At 45.7% G+C, this 24,775-nt stretch overlaps 1 protein-coding gene across 2 annotated transcripts in view; it reads right to left on the bottom strand.

Moving 5' to 3' along the window:
• TP53BP2 (tumor protein p53 binding protein 2) overlaps positions 1–24,775 on the bottom strand; it is a 317,637-nt gene that overhangs the window by 112,983 nt on the left and 179,879 nt on the right. For both annotated transcript variants that reach the window (XM_069233831.1, XM_069233830.1), the window contains exon 13: positions 1,960–2,783. In XM_069233831.1, the coding sequence (XP_069089932.1) occupies positions 1,960–2,783 (824 nt within the window). The remainder of the gene's footprint in view (positions 1–1,959; positions 2,784–24,775) is intronic.

Raw genomic sequence — 24,775 nt, 5'->3', positions numbered from 1 at the left:
TATGCCCGATCTTGAAAGTAGTAGATATTATTCATAATAAATAAAGGGCAATTTTGTTTATTTGTGAAAACACTGAATTTTGCTTCCAATTGTCAAAAATGAAGCATATATTTGAGCTGCTGCATCATAGTAAATGTTACAAAATGTCACGTTGGTGACACACATGAGATTGACATGTTAAATATATACTTTCTGACATTATGTGTATTTTTAGTGGAGTGAAAGGTCTGAACTGAGAATGAGAGTTTGTATGAAGGGGATTGTGGTATAAATGTGGGATAGGACTATGTCTTATATATAATATCTAATGTAGAGTAATGAATCTTGAGACTGGCTTAAAATATGGATGATCAATAAATTTCAATAAAGATACACATGTGAAATTTATTCCGTCGGAGCCATAAAAATTAGAGATATTGTTATCTGAATTAATAGGATTGCCGGGGTTGTTCTGACATTGTTCGTATTTTCCTTGCCCTAGAAACCTTTATCTGTAGCAGGGGTCCCTTTCTTTGCAATTTGTTTTTTAACTGTCAACTACACCGGTCCTGCTCCATCAACAAAGAGGAGGATCAAAGCAATTGACTGCTATTCTGGCCTCTCGGCGTCATCCTTAGAGGACACGTGTTTGAGGGGCAGAGGACAGGATAGATCTGTGGCTCACTACCCCTTGAATAAAGCACAGATGCAGTCAAGGGGCTGTGTGACGGACACCAACATTACTCTGCTGAATGCCGGGATCCCCTATCCACTAACCTGTGTCCTGGACATATCAGAGAGGGAAAATCCCACAGACACGCTCCCAATCTCATGGGCCAGACTCAGGAATCAAGCAACCTGGTACCCCTTTCTCTGCCAAAAGCTTAGTCATTTTGCACTAAGAACCCATTTCCTTGTTTCTTTAACAGGTCAGACTACCCAACAACAGCCGTTTTTGGTAAGACTTGAAGGTATAAAGATTTTTTTAAAAATGTATTTTCTACGTGCTGGTGAAACGTCATGAAATGACAAGGCAAGAGGTGTTTAGATTTGACAAGCAAAGTTTTGCACAGCTAAGAACATTACATCACTAAAATATTCTATCCAATTTTAATTTAATAAAGAAATACAGGACTAACATGCACCAAACCACAAGACATACAGCACTCTCTGGTACACGGCTTAAAAGGGACTTTATGGATTAGTTGCTGGAAAATTGTCACCCCTGACATGATATGATAGGAATGGAAGCACATTCTGTATCAAGATCTAGCACTTTAATTTTTCACTTGGCCACTCAACAGTATGCTAACTCATACAAAATTCATGCTGAAAAAGTAACCTTTTCTATTATTAGTGATGTGAAAGTGGTGCTCCTCTGAACTGGTTGTCACAAAGATCACACAGACAAACACAAAGAAACACAAATGTACATACCCTCCCCAACCCCCAATGTGGAATGTCTTCTATTTTCCACAGATGGCACCAGTATTGCCATTCATGTAGAGTACATCTACTTAATTGGATGCAATCACCACACAAAGTGAAATATAATTGCATCACATATATGCATAGAAACAGCAGCTAACAAATAATGGAATCCATACAACTACCTGAAGAATACTCGGTTTCTGATTTACTAGGGCTAATGGTCAGTGTCGCAGTCGGCGGCCACACAATAATCAAGTGATTTAAGGTTTGAAAAGAACAGCAACAGTTACCAGGAGTGCTTGTCACATTAGATGTAGCAATGAAAGTATATTGTGAAACTATCTTCCAGTAACAAAGTAATAGACTTTGTGCTGGGTCCTAGTCGACTTATTTGTTCAAATTATAAGAACATTACCTATTTTTAATGCATAGTGTCACACCAAAAAAAAAAAGAAAAAGAAATAGCACAGAAACAACAGTAACAATATATTAACATGAATTTTTGAACTTTTACCAATCAAAATCCTTGTCTATAATTGCAATACTTACAGGAGGTAGGGAAAACTGTCCTGTGATCTCAGGAGGACGCATACTGAAGGGATCTTCTGAAATACTGTCTGACTCTCCAGACGACGGGTACGGCGGTGGTGGATAGGGTGGATACTCTTCAACGTAAACTTCAAGTGTCTGTGGCAGTGCTTGGCTCTCCTCTTCCACAGCAGCAGGAGGAGGAGGAGGAGGAGGAAGAGAAGGAGGAAGAGGTGGAACATCTTCTGATATGCCTTCAGGAACGCAGTCAGGACCAAGAACAGGAGAAGGTAATTCAATCTCTTCAGGTGTTCGAGTCTCTGCTTCCTTTACATAAATAGTTTCGGCCACAGGAGGAGGCACTTCTATTTCAGTGGCCATTTCCCTCTCAGATTCTGTCCACATAGATGTGTTCTGGTCATCTGATGCAGTTGCGGGTTCATGGATTTCGGATTGTTTTGGGGCTGAAATAGTCTCCATGGCAGCAAGTGTTGTTCTCTGATATAAAAGTTTCTGAATATTTGGGCCATTGGGACCCTCTGGCTCTGTGATAGAGCTACGCTTCTTCAGTGGTCGTGGGGCATTCGACAGCTTCTTCCTTAAAGCCTCCAGGTCTGCGTCACTCTGGTTTCGATAAGGGTTGGAGAGAAAAGGAAGAAGCTTGGTTGGGCTGAGTGGGCGTGGTATTCTTTCAGTTTCTGAATTCTCTTGGGTAGGAGGGCTGTCTGAATCAGGTTCTGGGCTCCCAGCCTTACCATCCACACCAATGTTCTTCATCTGCTGATTGTAAAGTGTTTGTTGTTGATTCTGTGCTCCTGAACCCTGGATGACAGGCTTTCCATACACTGTTAGAAATCAGATGAGAAAAATTATTTTAAATCTTGCAAGGATTTATGGTACAAGTAAAGATGAAAGGCCATTAATTATCTGTTTTCAAAAACAGAATACAGTTGCTTATTGGAGAGAATGATTTGGTTCAGAATGTGTTATGATGCAATGCATTATAGAAAACATTACTCCAGCAAGCAGTTAAGGAGTTTAAGATTGAGGTGGTACCAAGAGTGAGTCAAGAATGACTAGCTTTGTTATTGCAAAGTTTCTTCCCCAAAAAGGAGGTGGCGTTTGAGGGCAATTATGAAAGCAGGGTGGTTATAGTATCCAGTGTCGAAGGGAGGATGCAGTGGCATTAACTAGAATAACAGGACATGTAAGTAAATGTGTAAAGCAAGGATTTTTAGGACTGGAAAGACAGAGTTGACTATGTATGGAGGATGTACTTTTGGGGTGAGACAAGGAACAAGACAGTTAGAGCAAGACACCGTGACAATGACAAGACAATGATCCAAATTCAAAACAAAGTTGTCAATTGTGCACCATCAGACTTGGTGAAAGAGATGTTAGGTGCATTTACAGAAGTTAAAATAAGTGACAATTGATGAGGTGGCTGTTGAAACTACGGAGCAGTGTGAACTGCAAAAACCTATGGTAAATGGTATGGCAATGGCAAACTGAATTGACTCAATAACTGATGCGTTCAAGGGCCTTTTTTATAGGCAAGTGATGACCAAGCTACTTACATCTGGTAACTCCCTTTCTGGTGGCTACTCTATCTAACCACAGATTACTCACCTTTAGAATATTCCTCGGGTGCCAGACTGGATTAGACAGTATTTTAGAACACTGCTTCCACAAGCCATTAGGTGAGGTGGTGTGGCTCCAGTCTGACCTTGTTCTGCCACGGAGTGATGGAGCGGAGCCGCTCTGATGTGGGTATAACCTGATGAAGGCAAAAATTAATAGAAGGACATGTCCCTGTTGGACGATCTTGAGGACGAATCTGTAAGATAAGATTTTCTCTCTTGAAGAATGTTCATTTCTGCCTCCCACAGGGTGGTCATGCACCACAAGAAGCAAACCAAAGTGGCCTGGAGACTAATGTTGCAGGAAAGGGGGGCTGAAAAGAATGGTATACCTGGTGATCTGCATGATGTCTGCTTGATCAGCATCCCTGGCCAACGGTTGTGGGGGAGGGGGAGGCTAAGCGAGGTCCACATCAAAAATAAACAGTGGAAGGGGTGGAAAGCCCGAAGGAACACAATTTGACTCTACTTACCTTAAAGCATCCGAGGGCGGAATCAGCCGTGTAGGCAAAAAGGTTGGACCTATCAAAAGGCATGTCCTTAAGGGTGCCTGCACATCTTCATAAAAGCCAGCGTATCACATCCACGCAAGGGTCATTGCATGCGTAAGTGGAAATGCCAACATCTTCCAAATCCTGCAGAATGCAGGGTTGGCATGGACTGGTGTGCCAAGCAGGAAGAACTAATTTATATCACTACACTAGGGGCTGTCACCGCAAATGCACACAGATATGGGGCAAATTGGGGGTGGGGGGGAGGGAGAGTACTATGGTCTACCGATTCTGTCTGGGGGCGCAACCCCCATCAGGGTTCCATGTAAACTACTGGAGAACTTCGCCATGGGTGGTGTGATGTAATGTTACTGTACTTTCTCTGGTTGTTGTACTTATGCTTTAAATACCCCATAAAATACGTTTATTTAAAAAAAGTGTGTGTATAAACAGTGTAAGGAAATGCCTCCTTGGCATGGTTGCCCCCTGACTTTTTGCCTTTGCTGATGCTATGTTTACAATTGAAAGTGTGCTGAGGCCTGCTAACCAGGCCCCAGCACCAGTGTTCTTTCCCTAACCTGTACTTTTGTATCCACAATTGGCAGACCCTGGCATCCAGATAAGTCCCTTGTAACTGGTACTTCTAGTACCAAGGGCCCTGATGCCAAGGAAGGTCTCTAAGGGCTGCAGCATGTCTTATGCCACCCTGGAGACCTCTCACTCAGCACAGACACACTGCTTACCAGCTTGTGTGTGCTAGTGAGGACAAAACGAGTAAGTCGACATGGCACTCCCCTCAGGGTGCCATGCCAGCCTCTCACTGCCTATGCAATATAGGTAAGACACCCCTCTAGCAGGCCTTACAGCCCTAAGGCAGGGTGCACTATACCATAGGTGAGGGTACCAGTGCATGAGCATGGTACCCCTACAGTGTCTAAACAAAACCTTAGACATTGTAAGTGCAGGGTAGCCATAAGAGTATATGGTCTGGGAGTCTGTCAAACACGAACTCCACAGCACCATAATGGCTACACTGAAAACTGGGAAGTTTGGTATCAAACTTCTCAGCACAATAAATGCACACTGATGCCAGTGTACATTTTATTGTAAAATACACCACAGAGGGCACCTTAGAGGTGCCCCCTGAAACTTAACCGACTATCTGTGTAGGCTGACTAGTTCTAGCAGCCTGCCACAAACCGAGACATGTTGCTGGCCCCATGGGGAGAGTGCCTTTGTCACTCTGAGGCCAGTAACAAAGCCTGCACTGGGTGGAGATGCTAACACCTCTCCCAGGCAGGAATTGTCACACCTGGCGGTGAGCCTCAAAGGCTCACCTCCTTTGTGCCAACCCAGCAGGACACTCCAGCTAGTGGAGTTGCCCGCCCCCTCCGGCCAGGCCCCACTTTTGGCGGCAAGGCCGGAGAAAATAATGAGAATAACAAGGAGGAGTCACTGGCCAGTCAGGACAGCCCCTTAGGTGTCCTGAGCTGAGGTGACTCTAACTTTTAGAAATCCTCCATCTTGCAGATGGAGGATTCCCCCAATAGGGTTAGGATTGTGACCCCCTCCCCTTGGGAGGAGGCACAAAGAGGGTGTACCCACCCTCAGGGCTAGTGGCCATTGGCTACTAACCCCCCAGACCTAAACACGCCCTTAAATTTAGTATTTAAGGGCTACCCTGAACCCTAGAAAATTAGATTCCTGCAACTACAAGAAGAAGGACTGCCTAGCTGAAAACCCCTGCAGCGGAAGACCAGAAGACGACAACTGCCTTGGCTCCAGAAACTCACCGGCCTGTCTCCTGCCTTCCAAAGATCCTGCTCCAGCGACGCCTTCCAAAGGGACCAGCGACCTCGACATCCTCTGAGGACTGCCCCTGCTTCGAAAAGACAAGAAACTCCCGAGGACAGCGGACCTGCTCCAAGAAAAGCTGCAACTTTGTTTCCAGCAGCTTTAAAGAACCCTGCAAGCTCCCCGCAAGAAGCGTGAGACTTGCAACACTGCACCCGGCGACCCCGACTCGGCTGGTGGAGATCCGACACCTCAGGAGGGACCCCAGGACTACTCTGATACTGTGAGTACCAAAACCTGTCCCCCCTGAGCCCCCACAGCGCCGCCTGCAGAGGGAATCCCGAGGCTTCCCCTGACCGCGACTCTTTGAACCTAAAGTCCCGACGCCTGGGAGAGACCCTGCACCCGCAGCCCCCAGGACCTGAAGGACCGGACTTTCACTGGAGAAGTGACCCCCAGGAGTCCCTCTCCCTTGCCCAAGTGGAGGTTTCCCCGAGGAACCCCCCCCTTGCCTGCCTGCAGCGCTGAAGAGATCCCGAGATCTCTCATAGACTAACATTGCGAACCCGACGCTTGTTTCTACACTGCACCCGGCCGCCCCCGCGCCGCTGAGGGTGAAATTTCTGTGTGGGCTTGTGTCCCCCCCGGTGCCCTACAAAACCCCCCTGGTCTGCCCTCCGAAGACGCGGGTACTTACCTGCAAGCAGACCGGAACCGGGGCACCCCCTTCTCTCCATTCTAGCCTATGCGTTTTGGGCACCACTTTGAACTCTGCACCTGACCGGCCCTGAGCTGCTGGTGTGGTGACTTTGGGGTTGCTCTGAACCCCCAACGGTGGGCTACCTTGGACCAAGAACTGAACCCTGTAAGTGTCTTACTTACCTGGTAAACCTAACAAAAACTTACCTCCCCCAGGAACTGTGAAAATTGCACTAAGTGTCCACTTTTGAAATAGCTATTTGTGAATAACTTGAAAAGTATACATGCAATTGAAATGATTCAAAGTTCCTAATGTACTTACCTGCAATACCTTTCAAACAAGATATTACATGTTAAATTTGAACCTGTGGTTCTTAAAATAAACTAAGAAAAGATATTTTTCTATAACAAAACCTATTGGCTGGATTTGTCTCTGAGTGTGTGTACCTCATTTATTGTCTATGTGTATGTACAACAAATGCTTAACACTACTCCTTGGATAAGCCTACTGCTCGACCACACTACCACAAAATAGAGCATTAGTATTATCTATTTTTACCACTATTTTACCTCTAAGGGGAACCCTTGGACTCTGTGCATGCTATTCCTTACTTTGAAATAGCACATACAGAGCCAACTTCCTACATTGGTGGATCAGCGGTGGGGTACAAGACTTTGCATTTGCTGGACTACTCAGCCAATACCTGATCACACGACAAATTCCAAAATTGTCATTAGAAATTCATTTTTGCAATTTGAAAAGTTTTCTAAATTCTTAAAAGTCCTGCTAGGGCCTTGTGTGTTAAGTCCCTGTTTAGCATTGTCTTTTGGAGTTTAAAAAGTTGTTAAAAGTTTGAATTAGATTCTAGAACCAGTTTTAGTTTCTTAAAAAGTATTCCAACTTTTAGAAGCATAATGTCTAGCACAGATGTGAATGTGGTGGAACTCGACACCACACCTTACCTCCATCTACAGATGAGAGAGCTAAGGTCACTCTGTAAACTAAAGAAAATAGCAATGGGCCCCAAACCTACCAAAGTACAGCTCCAGGAGCTTTTGGCAGAGTTTGAAAAGGCCAACCCCTCTGAGGATGGCAACTCAGAGGATGAAGATAGTGACTTGGAGGGAAATTCCCCCCCTCCAGTCCTACTTAGGGAGAGCAGGGCTTCTCAAGCCCTGACTCCACAAATAATAGTCAGAGATGCTGGTTCCCTCACAGGAGGGACCAACAACTCTGAAATCACTGAGGATAGCCCCAGTGAAGAGGACATCCAGTTAGCCAGGATGGCCAAAAGATTGGCTTTGGAAAGACAGATCCTAGCCATAGAGAGGGAAAGACAAGAGATGGGCCTAGGACCCATCAATGGTGGCAGCAACATAAATAGGGTCAGAGATTCTCCTGACATGTTGAAAATCCCCAAAGGGATTGTAACTAAATATGAAGATGGTGATGACATCACCAAATGGTTCACAGCTTTTGAGAGGGCTTGTGTAACCAGAAAAGTGAACAGATCTCACTGGGGTGCTCTCCTTTGGGAAATGTTCACAGGAAAGTGTAGGGATAGACTCCTCACACTCTCTGGACAAGATGCAGAATCTTATGACCTCATGAAGGGTACCCTGATTGAGGGCTTTGGATTCTCCACTGAGGAGTACAGGATTAGGTTCAGGGGGGCTCAAAAATCCTCGAGCCAGACCTGGGTTGACTTTGTTGACTACTCAGTGAAAACACTAGATGGTTGGATTCAAGGCAGTGGTGTAAGTAATTATGATGGGCTGTACAATTTATTTGTGAAAGAACACCTGTTAAGTAATTGTTTCAATGATAAACTGCATCAGCATCTGGTAGACCTAGGACCAATTTCTCCCCAAGAATTGGGAAAGAAGGCGGACCATTGGGTCAAGACAAGGGTGTCCAAGACTTCAACAGGGGGTGACCAAAAGAAAGGGGTCACAAAGACTCCCCAGCAGAAGGGTGATGAGACAACCAAAACTAAAAATAGTAAAGAGTCTTCTACAGGCCCCCAAAAACCTGCACAGGAGGGTGGGCCCAGAGCCTCTTCACAAAACAATGGGTACAAGGGTAAAAACTTTGATCCCAAAAAGGCCTGGTGTCATAGCTGTAAACAGCATGGACACCAAACTGGAGACAAGGCCTGTCCCAAGAAAGGTTCCACTCCAAACTCCCATCCAGGTAACACTGGTATGGCTAGTCTCCAAGTGGGATCAACAGTGTGCCCAGAGCAAATCAGGGTCCACACTGAAGCTACTCTAGTTTCTGAGGGTGGGGTGGATTTAGCCACACTAGCTGTCTGGCCGCCTAACATGCAAAAATACAGACAGCAACTCTTAATTAATGGGACTAGAATAGAGGGCCTGAGGGATACAGGTGCCAGTGTCACCATGGTGACAGAGAAACTGGTTTCCCCTGGCCAATACCTGACTGGAAAAACTTACACAGTCACCAACGCTGACAATCAGAGAAAAGTACATCCCATGGCAATGGTTACTTTAGAATGGGGAGGGGTCAATGGCCTGAAACAGGTGGTGGTCTCCTCAAATATCCCAGTGGACTGTCTGCTTGGAAATGACCTGGAGTCCTCAGCATGGGCTGAGGTAGAACTAAAAACCCATGCAGCAATGCTGGGTATCCCTGAACTGGTGTGTGTGAAAACAAGAGCACAATGCAAGGCACAGGGTGAACAAGTAGAGCTGGAGTCTGGAAAAATGGCCCAGCCTACCAAGAGAAAAGGAAAGTCAGTTGGGAAACCAACTGCAACACAGTCAGAAAAAGAGAACCTCTCTTCTCAGGAAGAAGTTCTGCCCTCTGAGGGAACTGAGCCTTTGGAGCTTGAACCTTATCAGGTTGAACTCTTAGGCCCAGGGGGACCCTCAAGGGAGGAGCTGTGTAAGGGACAAGAAACCTGTCCCTCTCTTGAAGGCCTTAGGCAGCAAGCTGCTGAAGAGTCCAAAGGCAAGAAAAATGGAACACATAGGGTCTATTGGGAAGATGGGCTCCTGTACACTGAGGCCAGAGACCCCAAACCTGGTGCCACTAGGAGAGTGGTAGTGCCTCAGCTGTTCAGAGAGTTCATCCTAACATTGGCCCATGACATTCCCCTTGCTGGACATTTGGGACAAACCAAGACGTGGGAGAGGTTAGTCAACCACTTCTACTGGCCCAATATGTCCAACATGGTTAAGGAGTTTTGCCTCTCCTGCCCCACCTGTCAAGCCAGTGGTAAGACAGGTGGGCATCCAAAGGCCCCCCTCATTCCACTTCCAGTGGTGGGGGTGCCCTTTGAAAGAGTGGGTGTGGACATAGTTGGTCCACTGGAACCTCCCACAGCCTCAGGAAATATGTATATCCTGGTAGTAGTGGATCATGCTACCAGGTATCCTGAAGCTATTCCCCTTAGGTCGACTACTGCCCCTGCAGTAGCCAAGGCCCTCATTGGTATCTTTACCAGAGTGGGTTTCCCTAAGGAGGTGGTATCTGACAGAGGTACCAACTTCATGTCAGCATACCTAAAGCACATGTGGAATGAGTGTGGAGTGACTTATAAATTCACTACACCATACCATCCACAAACTAATGGCTTAGTTGAGAGATTCAACAAGACATTAAAGGGCATGATCATGGGGCTCCCAGAAAAACTCAAAAGGAGATGGGATGTCCTCCTGCCATGTCTGCTTTTCGCTTACAGGGAGGTACCACAGAAGGGAGTAGGGTTCTCACCCTTTGAACTTCTGTTTGGTCATCCTGTAAGGGGACCACTTGCCCTTGTTAAAGAAGGCTGGGAGAGACCTCTCCATGAGCCTAAACAGGACATAGTGGACTATGTACTTGGCCTTCGCTCTAGAATGGCAGAGTACATGGAAAAGGCAACCAAAAACCTTGAGGCCAGCCAACAGCTCCAGAAGTTTTGGTATGACCAAAAGGCTGCACTGGTTGAGTTCCAACCAGGGCAGAAAGTCTGGGTTCTGGAGCCTGTGGCTCCCAGGGCACTCCAGGACAAATGGAGTGGCCCTTACCCAGTACTAGAGAGGAAGAGTCAGGTCACCTACTTGGTGGACCTGGGCACAAGCAGGAGCCCCAAAAGGGTGATCCATGTAAACCGCCTTAAGCTCTTCCACGACAGGGCTGATGTCAATCTGTTGATGGTAACAGATGAGGATCAGGAGGCAGAGAGTGAACCTCTCCCTGATCTTCTGTCATCAGACCCAAAAGATGGTACAGTAGATGGAGTGATCTACTCAGACACCCTCTCTGGCCAACAGCAAGCTGATTGTAGGAGAGTCCTACAACAGTTTCCTGAACTCTTCTCCTTAACCCCTGGTCAGACACACCTGTGTACCCATGATGTGGACACAGGAGACAGCATGCCTGTCAAGAACAAAATCTTTAGACAGTCTGACCATGTTAAGGAAAGCATCAAGGTGGAAGTCCACAAGATGCTGGAATTGGGAGTCATTGAGCGCTCTGACAGCCCCTGGGCTAGCCCAGTGGTCTTAGTCCCCAAACCTCACACCACAGATGGAAAGAAAGAGATGAGGTTTTGTGTGGACTACAGAGGGCTCAATTCTGTCACCAAGACAGATGCTCATCCAATTCCAAGAGCTGATGAGCTCATTGATAAATTAGGTGCTGCCAAATTTCTAAGTACCTTTGACTTAACAGCAGGGTACTGGCAAATAAAAATGGCACCTGGAGCAAAAGAAAAGACAGCATTCTCCACACCTGATGGGCATTATCAGTTTACTGTTATGCCCTTTGGTTTAAAGAATGCCCCTGCCACCTTCCAAAGGTTGGTGAATCAAGTCCTTGCTGGCTTGGAGTCCTTTAGCACAGCTTATCTTGATGATATTGCTGTCTTTAGCTCCACCTGGCAGGATCACCTGGTCCACCTGAGGAAGGTTTTGAAGGCTCTGCAATCTGCAGGCCTCTCTATCAAGGCATCCAAATGCCAGATAGGGCAGGGAACTGTGGTTTACTTGGGACACCTTGTAGGTGGAGGCCAAGTTCAGCCACTCCAACCCAAGATCCAGACTATTCTGGACTGGGTAGCTCCAAAAACCCAGACTCAAGTCAGGGCATTCCTTGGCTTGACTGGGTACTACCGGAGGTTTGTGAAGGGATATGGATCCATTGTGACAGCCCTCACTGAGCTCACCTCCAAGAAAATGCCCAAGAAAGTGAACTGGACTGTGGACTGCCAACAGGCCTTTGACACCCTGAAACAGGCAATGTGCTCAGCACCAGTTCTCAAAGCTCCAGATTATTCTAAGCAGTTCATTGTGCAGACTGATGCCTCTGAACATGGGATAGGGGCAGTTTTGTCCCAAACAAATGATGATGGCCTTGACCAGCCTGTTGCTTTCATTAGCAGGAGGTTACTCCCCAGGGAGCAGCGTTGGAGTGCCATTGAGAGGGAGGCCTTTGCTGTGGTCTGGTCCCTGAAGAAGCTGAGACCATACCTCTTTGGGACTCACTTCCTAGTTCAAACTGACCACAGACCTCTCAAATGGCTGATGCAAATGAAAGGTGAAAATCCTAAACTGTTGAGGTGGTCCATCTCCCTACAGGGAATGGACTTTATAGTGGAACACAGACCTGGGACTGCCCATGCCAATGCAGATGGCCTTTCCAGGTTCTTCCACTTAGAAAATGAAGACTCTCTTGGGAAAGGTTAGTCTCATCCTCTTTCGTTTGGGGGGGGGTTGTGTAAGGAAATGCCTCCTTGGCATGGTTGCCCCCTGACTTTTTGCCTTTGCTGATGCTATGTTTACAATTGAAAGTGTGCTGAGGCCTGCTAACCAGGCCCCAGCACCAGTGTTCTTTCCCTAACCTGTACTTTTGTATCCACAATTGGCAGACCCTGGCATCCAGATAAGTCCCTTGTAACTGGTACTTCTAGTACCAAGGGCCCTGATGCCAAGGAAGGTCTCTAAGGGCTGCAGCATGTCTTATGCCACCCTGGAGACCTCTCACTCAGCACAGACACACTGCTTACCAGCTTGTGTGTGCTAGTGAGGACAAAACGAGTAAGTCGACATGGCACTCCCCTCAGGGTGCCATGCCAGCCTCTCACTGCCTATGCAATATAGGTAAGACACCCCTCTAGCAGGCCTTACAGCCCTAAGGCAGGGTGCACTATACCATAGGTGAGGGTACCAGTGCATGAGCATGGTACCCCTACAGTGTCTAAACAAAACCTTAGACATTGTAAGTGCAGGGTAGCCATAAGAGTATATGGTCTGGGAGTCTGTCAAACACGAACTCCACAGCACCATAATGGCTACACTGAAAACTGGGAAGTTTGGTATCAAACTTCTCAGCACAATAAATGCACACTGATGCCAGTGTACATTTTATTGTAAAATACACCACAGAGGGCACCTTAGAGGTGCCCCCTGAAACTTAACCGACTATCTGTGTAGGCTGACTAGTTCTAGCAGCCTGCCACAAACCGAGACATGTTGCTGGCCCCATGGGGAGAGTGCCTTTGTCACTCTGAGGCCAGTAACAAAGCCTGCACTGGGTGGAGATGCTAACACCTCTCCCAGGCAGGAATTGTCACACCTGGCGGTGAGCCTCAAAGGCTCACCTCCTTTGTGCCAACCCAGCAGGACACTCCAGCTAGTGGAGTTGCCCGCCCCCTCCGGCCAGGCCCCACTTTTGGCGGCAAGGCCGGAGAAAATAATGAGAATAACAAGGAGGAGTCACTGGCCAGTCAGGACAGCCCCTAAGGTGTCCTGAGCTGAGGTGACTCTAACTTTTAGAAATCCTCCATCTTGCAGATGGAGGATTCCCCCAATAGGGTTAGGATTGTGACCCCCTCCCCTTGGGAGGAGGCACAAAGAGGGTGTACCCACCCTCAGGGCTAGTGGCCATTGGCTACTAACCCCCCAGACCTAAACACGCCCTTAAATTTGGTATTTAAGGGCTACCCTGAACCCTAGAAAATTAGATTCCTGCAACTACAAGAAGAAGGACTGCCTAGCTGAAAACCCCTGCAGCGGAAGACCAGAAGACGACAACTGCCTTGGCTCCAGAAACTCACCGGCCTGTCTCCTGCCTTCCAAAGATCCTGCTCCAGCGACGCCTTCCAAAGGGACCAGCGACCTCGACATCCTCTGAGGACTGCCCCTGCTTCGAAAAGACAAGAAACTCCCGAGGACAGCGGACCTGCTCCAAGAAAAGCTGCAACTTTGTTTCCAGCAGCTTTAAAGAACCCTGCAAGCTCCCCGCAAGAAGCGTGAGACTTGCAACACTGCACCCGGCGACCCCGACTCGGCTGGTGGAGATCCGACACCTCAGGAGGGACCCCAGGACTACTCTGATACTGTGAGTACCAAAACCTGTCCCCCCTGAGCCCCCACAGCGCCGCCTGCAGAGGGAATCCCGAGGCTTCCCCTGACCGCGACTCTTTGAACCTAAAGTCCCGACGCCTGGGAGAGACCCTGCACCCGCAGCCCCCAGGACCTGAAGGACCGGACTTTCACTGGAGAAGTGACCCCCAGGAGTCCCTCTCCCTTGCCCAAGTGGAGGTTTCCCCGAGGAACCCCCCCCTTGCCTGCCTGCAGCGCTGAAGAGATCCCGAGATCTCTCATAGACTAACATTGCGAACCCGACGCTTGTTTCTACACTGCACCCGGCCGCCCCCCGCGCCGCTGAGGGTGAAATTTCTGTGTGGGCTTGTGTCCCCCCCGGTGCCCTACAAAACCCCCCTGGTCTGCCCTCCGAAGACGCGGGTACTTACCTGCAAGCAGACCGGAACCGGGGCACCCCCTTCTCTCCATTCTAGCCTATGCGTTTTGGGCACCACTTTGAACTCTGCACCTGACCGGCCCTGAGCTGCTGGTGTGGTGACTTTGGGGTTGCTCTGAACCCCCAACGGTGGGCTACCTTGGACCAAGAACTGAACCCTGTAAGTGTCTTACTTACCTGGTAAACCTAACAAAAACTTACCTCCCCCAGGAACTGTGAAAATTGCACTAAGTGTCCACTTTTGAAATAGCTATTTGTGAATAACTTGAAAAGTATACATGCAATTGAAATGATTCAAAGTTCCTAATGTACTTACCTGCAATACCTTTCAAACAAGATATTACATGTTAAATTTGAACCTGTGGTTCTTAAAATAAACTAAGAAAAGATATTTTTCTATAACAAAACCTATTGGCTGGATTTGTCTCTGAGTGTGTGTACCTCATTTATTGTCTATGTGTATGTACAACAAATGCTTAACACTACTCCTTGGATAAGCCTACTGCTCGACCACACTACCACAAAATAGAGCATTAGTATTATCTATTTTTACCACTATTTTACCTCTAAGGGGAACCCTTGGACTCTGTGCATGCTATTCCTTACTTTGAAATAGCACATACAGAGCCAACTTCCTACAAACAGCTATCATCACGTGGGAGAAAATCAGCTGGGTCATTGTCTGGTAAACTTTGGTCAAAATCAGAACCAAAAAGACGATGGAGCCAATGAGGACAGTTCTGCAGTAGTGGAAGAGTATTATCTAAACCAGACTATGTGGGGACCGGGTGGGCTGGAGTGGAGTCGGAGATTGGAACAGATCTGGTTCAGAGTTAAACATTGGAGTCCGCATGTAGGAAGTTGGCTCTGTATGTGCTATTTCAAAGTAAGGAATAGCATGCACAGAGTCCAAGGGTTCCCCTTAGAGGTAAAATAGTGGTAAAAATAGATAATACTAATGCTCTATTTTGTGGTAGTGTGGTCGAGCAGTAGGCTTATCCAAGGAGTAGTGTTAAGCATTTGTTGTACATACACATAGACAATAAATGAGGTACACACACTCAGAGACAAATCCAGTCAATAGGTTTTGTTATAGAAAAATATCTTTTCTTAGTTTATTTTAAGAACCACAGGTTCAAATTTAACATGTAATATCTTGTTTGAAAGGTATTGCAGGTAAGTACATTAGGAACTTTGAATCATTTCAATTGCATGTATACTTTTCAAGTTATTCACAAATAGCTATTTCAAAAGTGGACACAGTGCAATTTTCACAGTTCCTGGGGGAGGTAAGTTTTTGTTAGTTTTACCAGGTAAGTAAGACACTTACAGGGTTCAGTTCTTGGTCCAAGGTAGCCCACCGTTGGGGGTTCAGAACAACCCCAAAGTTACCACACCAGCAGCTCAGGGCCGGTCAGGTGCAGAGTTCAAAGTGGTGCCCAAAACACATAGGCTAGAATGGAGAGAAGGGGGTGCCCCGGTTCCGGTCTGCTTGCAGGTAAGTACCCGCGTCTTCGGAGGGCAGACCAGGGGGGTTTTGTAGGGCACCGGGGGGGACACAAGCCCACACAGAAATTTCACCCTCAGCAGCGCGGGGGGCGGCCGGGTGCAGTGTAGAAACAAGCGTCGGGTTCGAAATGTTAGTCTATGAGAGATCTCGGGATCTCTTCAGCGCTGCAGGCAGGCAAGGGGGGGGTTCCTCGGGGAAACCTCCACTTGGGCAAGGGAGAGGGACTCCTGGGGGTCACTTCTCCAGTGAAAGTCCGGTCCTTCAGGTCCTGGGGGCTGCGGGTGCAGGGTCTCTCCCAGGCGTCGGGACTTAGGATTCAAAGAGTCGCGGTCAGGGGAAGCCTCGGGATTCCCTCTGCAGGCGGCGCTGTGGGGGCTCAGGGGGGACAGGTTTTGGTACTCACAGTATCAGAGTAGTCCTGGGGTCCCTCCTGAGGTGTTGGATCTCCACCAGCCGAGTCGGGGTCGCCGGGTGCAGTGTTGCAAGTCTCACGCTTCTTGCGGGGAGCTTGCAGGGTTCTTTCAAAGCTGCTGGAAACAAAGTTGCAGCCTTTCTTGGAGCAGGTCCGCTGTCCTCGGGAGTTTCTTGTCTTTTCGAAGCAGGGGCAGTCCTCAGAGGATGTCGAGGTCGCTGGTCCCTTTGGAAGGCGTCGCTGGAGCAGGATCTTTGGAAGGCAGGAGACAGGCCGGTGAGTTTCTGGAGCCAAGGCAGTTGTCGTCTTCTGGTCTTCCTCTGCAGGGGTTTTCAGCTAGGCAGTCCTTCTTCTTGTAGTTGCAGGAATCTAATTTTCTAGGGTTCAGGGTAGCCCTTAAATACTAAATTTAAGGGCGTGTTTAGGTCTGGGGGGTTAGTAGCCAATGGCTACTAGCCCTGAGGGTGGGTACACCCTCTTTGTGCCTCCTCCCAAGGGGAGGGGGTCACAATCCTAACCCTATTGGGGGAATCCTCCATCTGCAAGATGGAGGATTTCTAAAAGTCAGAGTCACCTCAGCTCAGGACACCTTAGGGGCTGTCCTGACTGGCCAGTGACTCCTCCTTGTTGCTTTCTTTGTTCCCTCCAGCCTTGCCGCCAAAAGTGGGGGCCGTGGCCGGAGGGGGCGGGCAACTCCACTAAGCTGGAGTGCCCTGCTGGGCTGTGACAAACGGGTGAGCCTTTGAGGCTCACCGCCAGGTGTTACAGCTCCTGCCTGGGGGAGGTGTTCGCATCTCCACCCAGTGCAGGCTTTGTTACTGGCCTCAGAGTGACAAAGGCACTCTCCCCATGGGGCCAGCAACATGTCTCTGGTGTGGCAGGCTGCTGGAACTAGTCAGCCTACACAGACAGTCGGTTAAGTTTCAGGGGGCACCTCTAAGGTGCCCTCTGTGGTGTATTTTACAATAAAATGTACACTGGCATCAGTGTGCATTTATTGTGCTGAGAAGTTTGATACCAAACTTCCCAGTTTTCAGTGTAGCCATTATGGTGCTGTGGAGTTCGTGTTTGACAGACTCCCAGACCATATACTCTTATGGCTACCCTGCACTTACAATGTCTAAGGTTTTGTTTAGACACTGTAGGGGTACCATGCTCATGCACTGGTACCCTCACCTATGGTATAGTGCACCCTGCCTTAGGGCTGTAAGGCCTGCTAGAGGGGTGTCTTACCTATACTGCATAGGCAGTGAGAGGCTGGCATGGCACCCTGAGGGGAGTGCCATGTCGACTTACTCGTTTTGTCCTCACTAGCACACACAAGCTGGCAAGCAGTGTGTCTGTGCTGAGTGAGAGATCTCCAGGGTGGCATAAGACATGCTGCAGCCCTTAGAGACCTTCCTTGGCATCAGGGCCCTTGGTACTAGAAGTACCAGTTACAAGGGACTTATCTGGATGCCAGGGTCTGCCAATTGTGGATACAAAAGTACAGGTTAGGGAAAGAACACTGGTGCTGGGGCCTGGTTAGCAGGCCTCAGCACACTTTCAATTGTAAACATAGCATCAGCAAAGGCAAAAAGTCAGGGGGCAACCATGCCAAGGAGGCATTTCCTTACACCGCACCAGATAACCCTCCAGCATCAGCAAAGTTAGTACCAGAGGTAACTAAAGGGGAACCAACACAAGTCTTAGAGCAGTAGTGGAAGTTGGCACAGGGGAGTGTTTGATGAGCTAAGAGGGCACAGAAGGCAGACAACAACCAGACTTGATGCTCCTGCATATCCGTGGGGTCTGAAGACAAACCAGAGGGAGCCGGCAGCATGTCAGAAATATGCAGCACAGTCTCCTTAAGGACCATTACCTGCTTTGATGATGTTGATGGCCAGGGTCATTCAGGGCGCACCAGGACAAGTTGCAGAATCGTCTCCTTCATCAGATGTGAGACTGACTAGTACTTTGAGGACCATGTGACTTCTCTTTAGATAGTGGTGGGGTAGGTTCAAGTGCTGCTTCAACTTCTTATGTTTCTTCTTCAACTTGGACTTACCGGACAACTTCAACCACAAAGACCTATCACATGAGTAGCCTCGATAGTTAGAAAAGATCTGCACTCTCACCTTAAAGCAGGAATTATGTGAGGAATGTGACTTATTCCAATGTTCAGTGCCATGCAGATTAGCTTCATAGTCCCAGATCACTTTCGGGTGCATGGGTGCAAATTTTTCATGAAAACACCAAAGGCACACCTTGTGCAGACAATTACCGGCATCTGCTTTCCATAGTCACAGCGTGGTTGGAACTCTGTAGTCTTTAGTGTTGACATCATTCATTTGCACATTATAATTCAATTTGGAGAAAAGAGTCAACCAATGAAGATTGGGCAGAGCTTTGGTTCTGTGTTCAAAGACTGGGAAAGAAAGGAACTGGAGTTGATGCGCAGAGTGGCACTTATATGCGCCTGTGCTCAGTCACTTCTAGTACAGAGCCAGGACAACAAGAAGCTTCATAGTGTCACCCAACGGCACACGGCAGAAGTGCAGTGAGAACTTCCAGATGCAGTCTGACTCCTGGAGAACATTCTAAAAGTTACGAAATCTGCAGTTACAAGTCCCCATCACAATGCAATTTTCATTATGGAGAGGATACAAATAATTCAAATGAAAGTTGCCCCCTAATTACATTCTCAATGACTTCCCCTTAAAATAATCCCTGAAACGTTCCAAACAGACAATAAAAAGAGCAGTTTCATATGGAATGTGCCAGAGTGAGGTTTTTAAAACTATGCGATTACCACGTAAGGTGTTTACTATGTTGCACATCAAATTTTTCATACAAAACATTTACTCCCCTCTTGCACTACTAAACAGATGGGTAGGAGCTGAGATGGTGCTCTTAATAAAAATAGTATATCTATACCTTATGCTAATAGTTAACAGATGAAGGAAAAAATAAACCTGATAATTCACTCATATCAATGGTGCAAAGCAAATGCAAACTTGGAATCACATCATAGCCTATTTACACAACCCTTATTTGGGGTAACAGGTCATACTGATTCAAAAATTACCAATATTATGGAATGCATGGTGGGATAAGGGGATAGTGACAACAGTGGACTCGATGAATGACAACAAATCTAAGTCCTTTAGAGATCCAGGTCATGATTATGACTCTCCCTTCCCCTCCATCTCTGGAATCATAACCAGTTGATACAAAGCCTACATAACCATTCAAGAAAAGACTGTTTACTTTAGTTTAATCCTACATCAGTCAATTGTTTCTCGTGTGGGGTGTATATATAGGGGCACTGGTCAGGGCTAAATAAGATCTTATTAGACCATTCATTTTCAAGAGCATCCAATAAAGAGCAGAAGTACTGGTCAGAGCGATGTCTGTCTAGTGTCTGGGAAGAGGGAGACTCAAATGATTTATTATTAAGTCTTGACAAAGACCTGAGAGAGACCAGGTTGAAACTAGGATTTAGATTTTACACTGATGTACACAAACTGTTTTATGTGGACCACAGTTGAGCCAGACATCAGTCTGTTGGTCATCTGCACAATCCAACTGGGACACTTTTGAACTGCCAGATATTATTTCCAAATATTCAATTGGTTCTGGTTGAAACTGGCATGGCCAAAACAGGAACACTGAGGTACTGGAGAACACCGATCACACCAACTCAAGATATGTAGTTGTAGGATATCTTAAATGTGGGAACAAATTAAATATCAATTTCGGTGATGAATGATCTACTGGAAAAACTGGAGATTTGGGAATGTTCTTAAGAGCGTAATATGATGTATATATGGGGGAAATGAAGAAATAGAAATTTTAGCTTTAAGCAAATTATTAAAATCCTGATGCAAAATGCTTTAGATACCAATCTTTACTGTGAGACTATTGGATTTACTCAATATATAAACATTTACATGTGGATTTGATCTTGTGATAACTACTCATGCTATAACCTTTTCATTTCATTTTCTCTACCTATGTTCATGACTGTACACTTGATAGCGGGTCTGCGTGACACGATGCATTTAAGTTTACTGTTTATTCAATAAAGAATAATTATACAAAAAGTAATGTATAATACTTCCAACTGCATTTCCAGATCGAAAGAACAATGGCATAACCATCTGTACACTTATTAACACTGCCCCTTTCGCCATTTGCTAAACCCATTGTTTGAGGCATCTACGGAGTTGTCTAATAAGGCAAAAGAAACTTCACCTTTTCTGAGCAGCGCTTTAGTTTGTTCTTTGTAATCTGGCAGGGGTTTCTTCATGAAAACTGAAATGTGCCATAAGTGCGCCTCTTGTAACAAGTCGGGATGGTACTGGCATTAGACATTTAGATGCAAAGACTTCAACTCCTTTTCTCATGTCATTGAGGTAGCAGTCCTTTTTGGTGTAATCAGACAAGGTGATAGTGGATTCCTGACCTCCTTTGAGCATTTACAACAGATTCTGGTTCAGAAGGCAAGATGGAGGAAAATCTATTGGTTTTCAGTTTCTTAATTAGATTTGCAATGTGAGTTGTGCTCTTGGTCAGGTGACTTGTGCAGGACAAGCCTTCTTTCCACAAGTGAGTAAGGAGATGGACTTAATAGATGCCCTCAATTTATCTTTGAAATCAAAAGGAAAATATGTTTTTCCACAGTTGATTTTGGACTGCCTGAACGAGAGAGGTGCGCTTGTGAAGACACTTTAAAAGGTACATACAACACCAGTGGGTGAATCTCTATGATAAGATGTATTCAAATCTAGGAGCTGCCATAGCAAAAGCACATAATCATGCTCATCACCACCACCGTCACTTTAACCATGATCTAAAACATCACACTCAGCATGAATTTGTGGATGTTCTGCTTCTTCTGGAGGAAAGCCTGGCAGTTTAGCACAAGGCTCAGTAAGAAGTCTACACGCAGGTAGTTGTGGCATTATGTTCTGTGGCAGATTGCGCAAATACTAGCACTGATTCCTGGTAAATTGGAGCACAAGGTTGTGGAAGAACTGGCTATGAAGTCATTTTAAGTGGTATGTGTTGCAGAATTGTGTAGTAACTGGGAGGAGGCAGTAGGTCACAGACATTTTCCATTATGTGCTTCAAAGACTCTAGGAGGAAGTCTGTTTTAATTTGAGGTTTAATAGGCTGTCAGAAGGTAGGCCCACTACCATGAGTGTCCATACATCTGTTTCTCATCAGGGTCACTTGGCATGGGATGAAAGCCCAAGGTTGTTGATCTTCATGCTCTTCTTCAATATGTGATGGGTCAGAATTTACAACTAATTCCTCATGGTCACTGTCCAGCCCACAACTGATTTACCCTCAAGGCTAGATGGAGGTTCCCTGAAAAGTTGAGGCAGAAGCTTTGGTGTTATTGTAATTGGACAAATATTCTGCAAAAATGGCTTTATGGAACCAGTGGAACAATTATTGTCAACTGAGAAACTGTTGTAGAGGAGGTAGTCGAAGAAGGCACAATGGTAGATGTGGTCTTTGTTAAGGTTATCAACAATGAGGTCACCTTCTGTGCGACAACCTACCGCAATCTGAGTTTTGAATTCCTATTTTGCTTCAAAATAACTAATTTCACTAACACACCAGAAATCAATGATTTCAGGGAAAAAGTTCAGATCTCAAAACAGTGTCCATAATGACCAGGAATGTAGCTGTCACCATCTATGAAGTAGTGGTTGTCGACGAGGTAGTCTGGTTCGTCGAGTGCTCAGCTGTGAAGGTTTTGTGGTTAATAAGCAATGCATGCTCTGTACTTTTGACCTGCTGCCACCTTTCTTGCGCTTTTATGAGGACAATGTCCTGCTTGATATCAAAACAGTCTTTGTCAACTGTGTCATCTACAATTGACAAGTAATATGACGTGGAAGGTGGAGGGGAAAAAAAATGGCAGTGTCTAACGTCTTTGACCTTTTGAGAAAGCTTACTACTCCTCAAACCAGATGTCAGCACTTTCAGGACAGATTAAGAGGGCTTCAGGGAAGGAGTTGTAGGAGTTTCAGATTAAATTCTGCCCAAGTCCAATTTTCAATTTTTAGCCATGGCAAGCAGCACACTTTCAGATGAAGCACCTTAGGTCCAACGAGTAGCTCTGTGTAGCCCAGCCTACAAAAACTGAAAAGAGTATATTTAAAACAAACACGTAAACTTGTCTGATGTGGTCAGTATTAAAATTCTAATAATATTCGTAGCTCTGGATGATTTTCACCAACATAAGTAGCTTTTAATACAAAAAAGGTTGGAGAACCCTGCCTAACAGTTCACTAAGCATAGGCAGAATACTCTGTCCTTATTTCAGAGTCTTGTGAGTGAAGGTCTGACAGTTGTTGCATCTCCTTGCCACATGGCCAGAGTGACGAAGATATAATGTGATTCCACAGAATGAGCATGGTTTAAGTACGCCCTTCATCTTAGAAGGGGTATCAGCTATCTGAACACAGTTCTAAGTGCTCAGCAAAGCAAATATAAAAAGCAGCTGGAAATACTGTGTACCATTCTGCAAATATTGGTTAGATGCATCACAAAGAAAAGAACTGAACATGACAAGTATCAAAAGAGATAAGTAGATCTAAAGCATTCTGCTGCTGCAAGCTTGACAGAGAAATAAAACTAAGCAGCTCAACCTCTGTGGGGAGTTGGAGTTGAGACCTTACACCTCTTTGGCCAAAGGTAGGGTCACATAATAAAGTGAATGGGCTGCACATACTTTATGGCTGTTTCCAGTGCTGAGTTGCTACATACTGTTATGTTAAAAGAACAGACTACAGAGGAATCCCAGACTGTCAACGAAGAATGTTAAATCATGTGAATCTATCCAACAGATTGTCATTAGGCCATAGGTAATAGGACCGTTTAGCCTCGCTAGGGCATAAAGAACACATTTATCTAGCAATATTTATTTCAAGATGGGGACAAAATCATAACAGACCCAGGAAGACCTTTTTTTCTAGTTGTTTTAAGGTACTTCTAGGCTAAACACAATTTATCAGAGTCCAGGTCCTGGCAGGGAGCTCCTCACCTGTACTATGAGTAGGTAGTTGCCAATGTAATTTGTGCGACTGACAGAGGAAAGGATTGGCCTTTAAGAAGGTCTGATGCTGAAGCCACAATGATGGAGAATCTACAACCTCTGGATCTGAATTTTCCGGGAGTAGGATTCTGAAAGTTTACTTCAATAAAGGGTCTGATGCAAGCTCTCAAAATTTAACTGGTCAGAGAAACTACACAGAGGACTTTATGAAGCCTAGAAGGCTCAGTAAAATATCTGCAAGCTGATAAGTCTTCGAAGTAAGGAACTGTCTGCTTGAGCATTTTCACTCTGACGAAATAGACCATGTACAGGAAAGTACCGAGTAGAGCACATATTAATTGTAGTCTTTGGTAATGGACTGGCTGAGACTTCTTAATATTTATGGAATGACCCAAATTGTTACAGCTGTTGTGCAACAACTGCATATTCTTTGCTATTTCCTCCTGAAACAGACCCTGTATTGGGTAGTCACTATGGCAAGGATAAACTTCCTGCAGGCACCTTTATAAACAACTTCAGATCCATTAGGCCCAACTGATAAACAGGATGTGCTGCAAGTGGTTTTTTGAAGGTGAAAGGAAAGTAATCACTTTGGCAGTCTTCAGATGCTAACCAGTTGCCGGAACACAGAACCTCTAAATCTGCCACAGTCACGATATGGAACATATTCATTAGGACGGATGATGGGGTGGAAATGTCAGACTGGGTTGTCTGAAGTCTTGGTTTTAGCTAATTTGCTCATACGTCTAACCGCCTTTGCTGCAAAATGAATGTGCACAATAACATATTAGAGGATGTCCCATTTTATAATTATTCTTATTTTCGAGGAAACTTAACTACTCTAGTCTTACCTGCAAAAATCAAGTACAGTTTGGTTGGTCTACCAAGGTTGAGTGTGACTCTACTTCTTAAATCCTGTACACCAAAATACTGATCATATTGTACAGTGCCCCAATATTCACTAATTTTCAATAATAGGAATGTAAATTACTGCAAGGTTTTGTGTGAACTGTAGATTGGGACACCGAGTGACCTGGGATACCTTAATAAAACATGCAGGCACCATTTATTGTATTATATGTGTGCTTTGTTTTAAACATCTAAATACACCGGAGGAGTGGACTGACTTATTCTGAAGTATTTTTTCAAAAAAGTTTAACACCAGAGGAATATATCTTTCATACTTCACCACATATTTACACACACTTTAAAAAAAAAAAATTCATAGATTTCAGTGTGCACATTACCCTTTGGTACACATTTTATTTTTTCACATCACATTTTCTGAAAAAAATAATGTTTTCCAACTTAGAGGTCGGTAATTTCTTTTGAAAATCCTTGTAAATGTGAAGACTCATGTGAGAATAATGCCATTTTGGATCAATTCAGGGGCAATTTTTAGGTTGTCGATTCCTTGTTATGAATATATTAGGGTTTTATTATTTTTCTTTTAGCCCCCTTGTTTG

This window comes from Pleurodeles waltl, chromosome 5 (assembly GCF_031143425.1).
Source record: "Pleurodeles waltl isolate 20211129_DDA chromosome 5, aPleWal1.hap1.20221129, whole genome shotgun sequence".
NCBI lineage: Eukaryota > Metazoa > Chordata > Amphibia > Caudata > Salamandridae > Pleurodeles > Pleurodeles waltl.
Note: the sequence above shows the minus strand (reverse complement) of the source record. Positions and strands in the feature narration are given on the sequence as shown.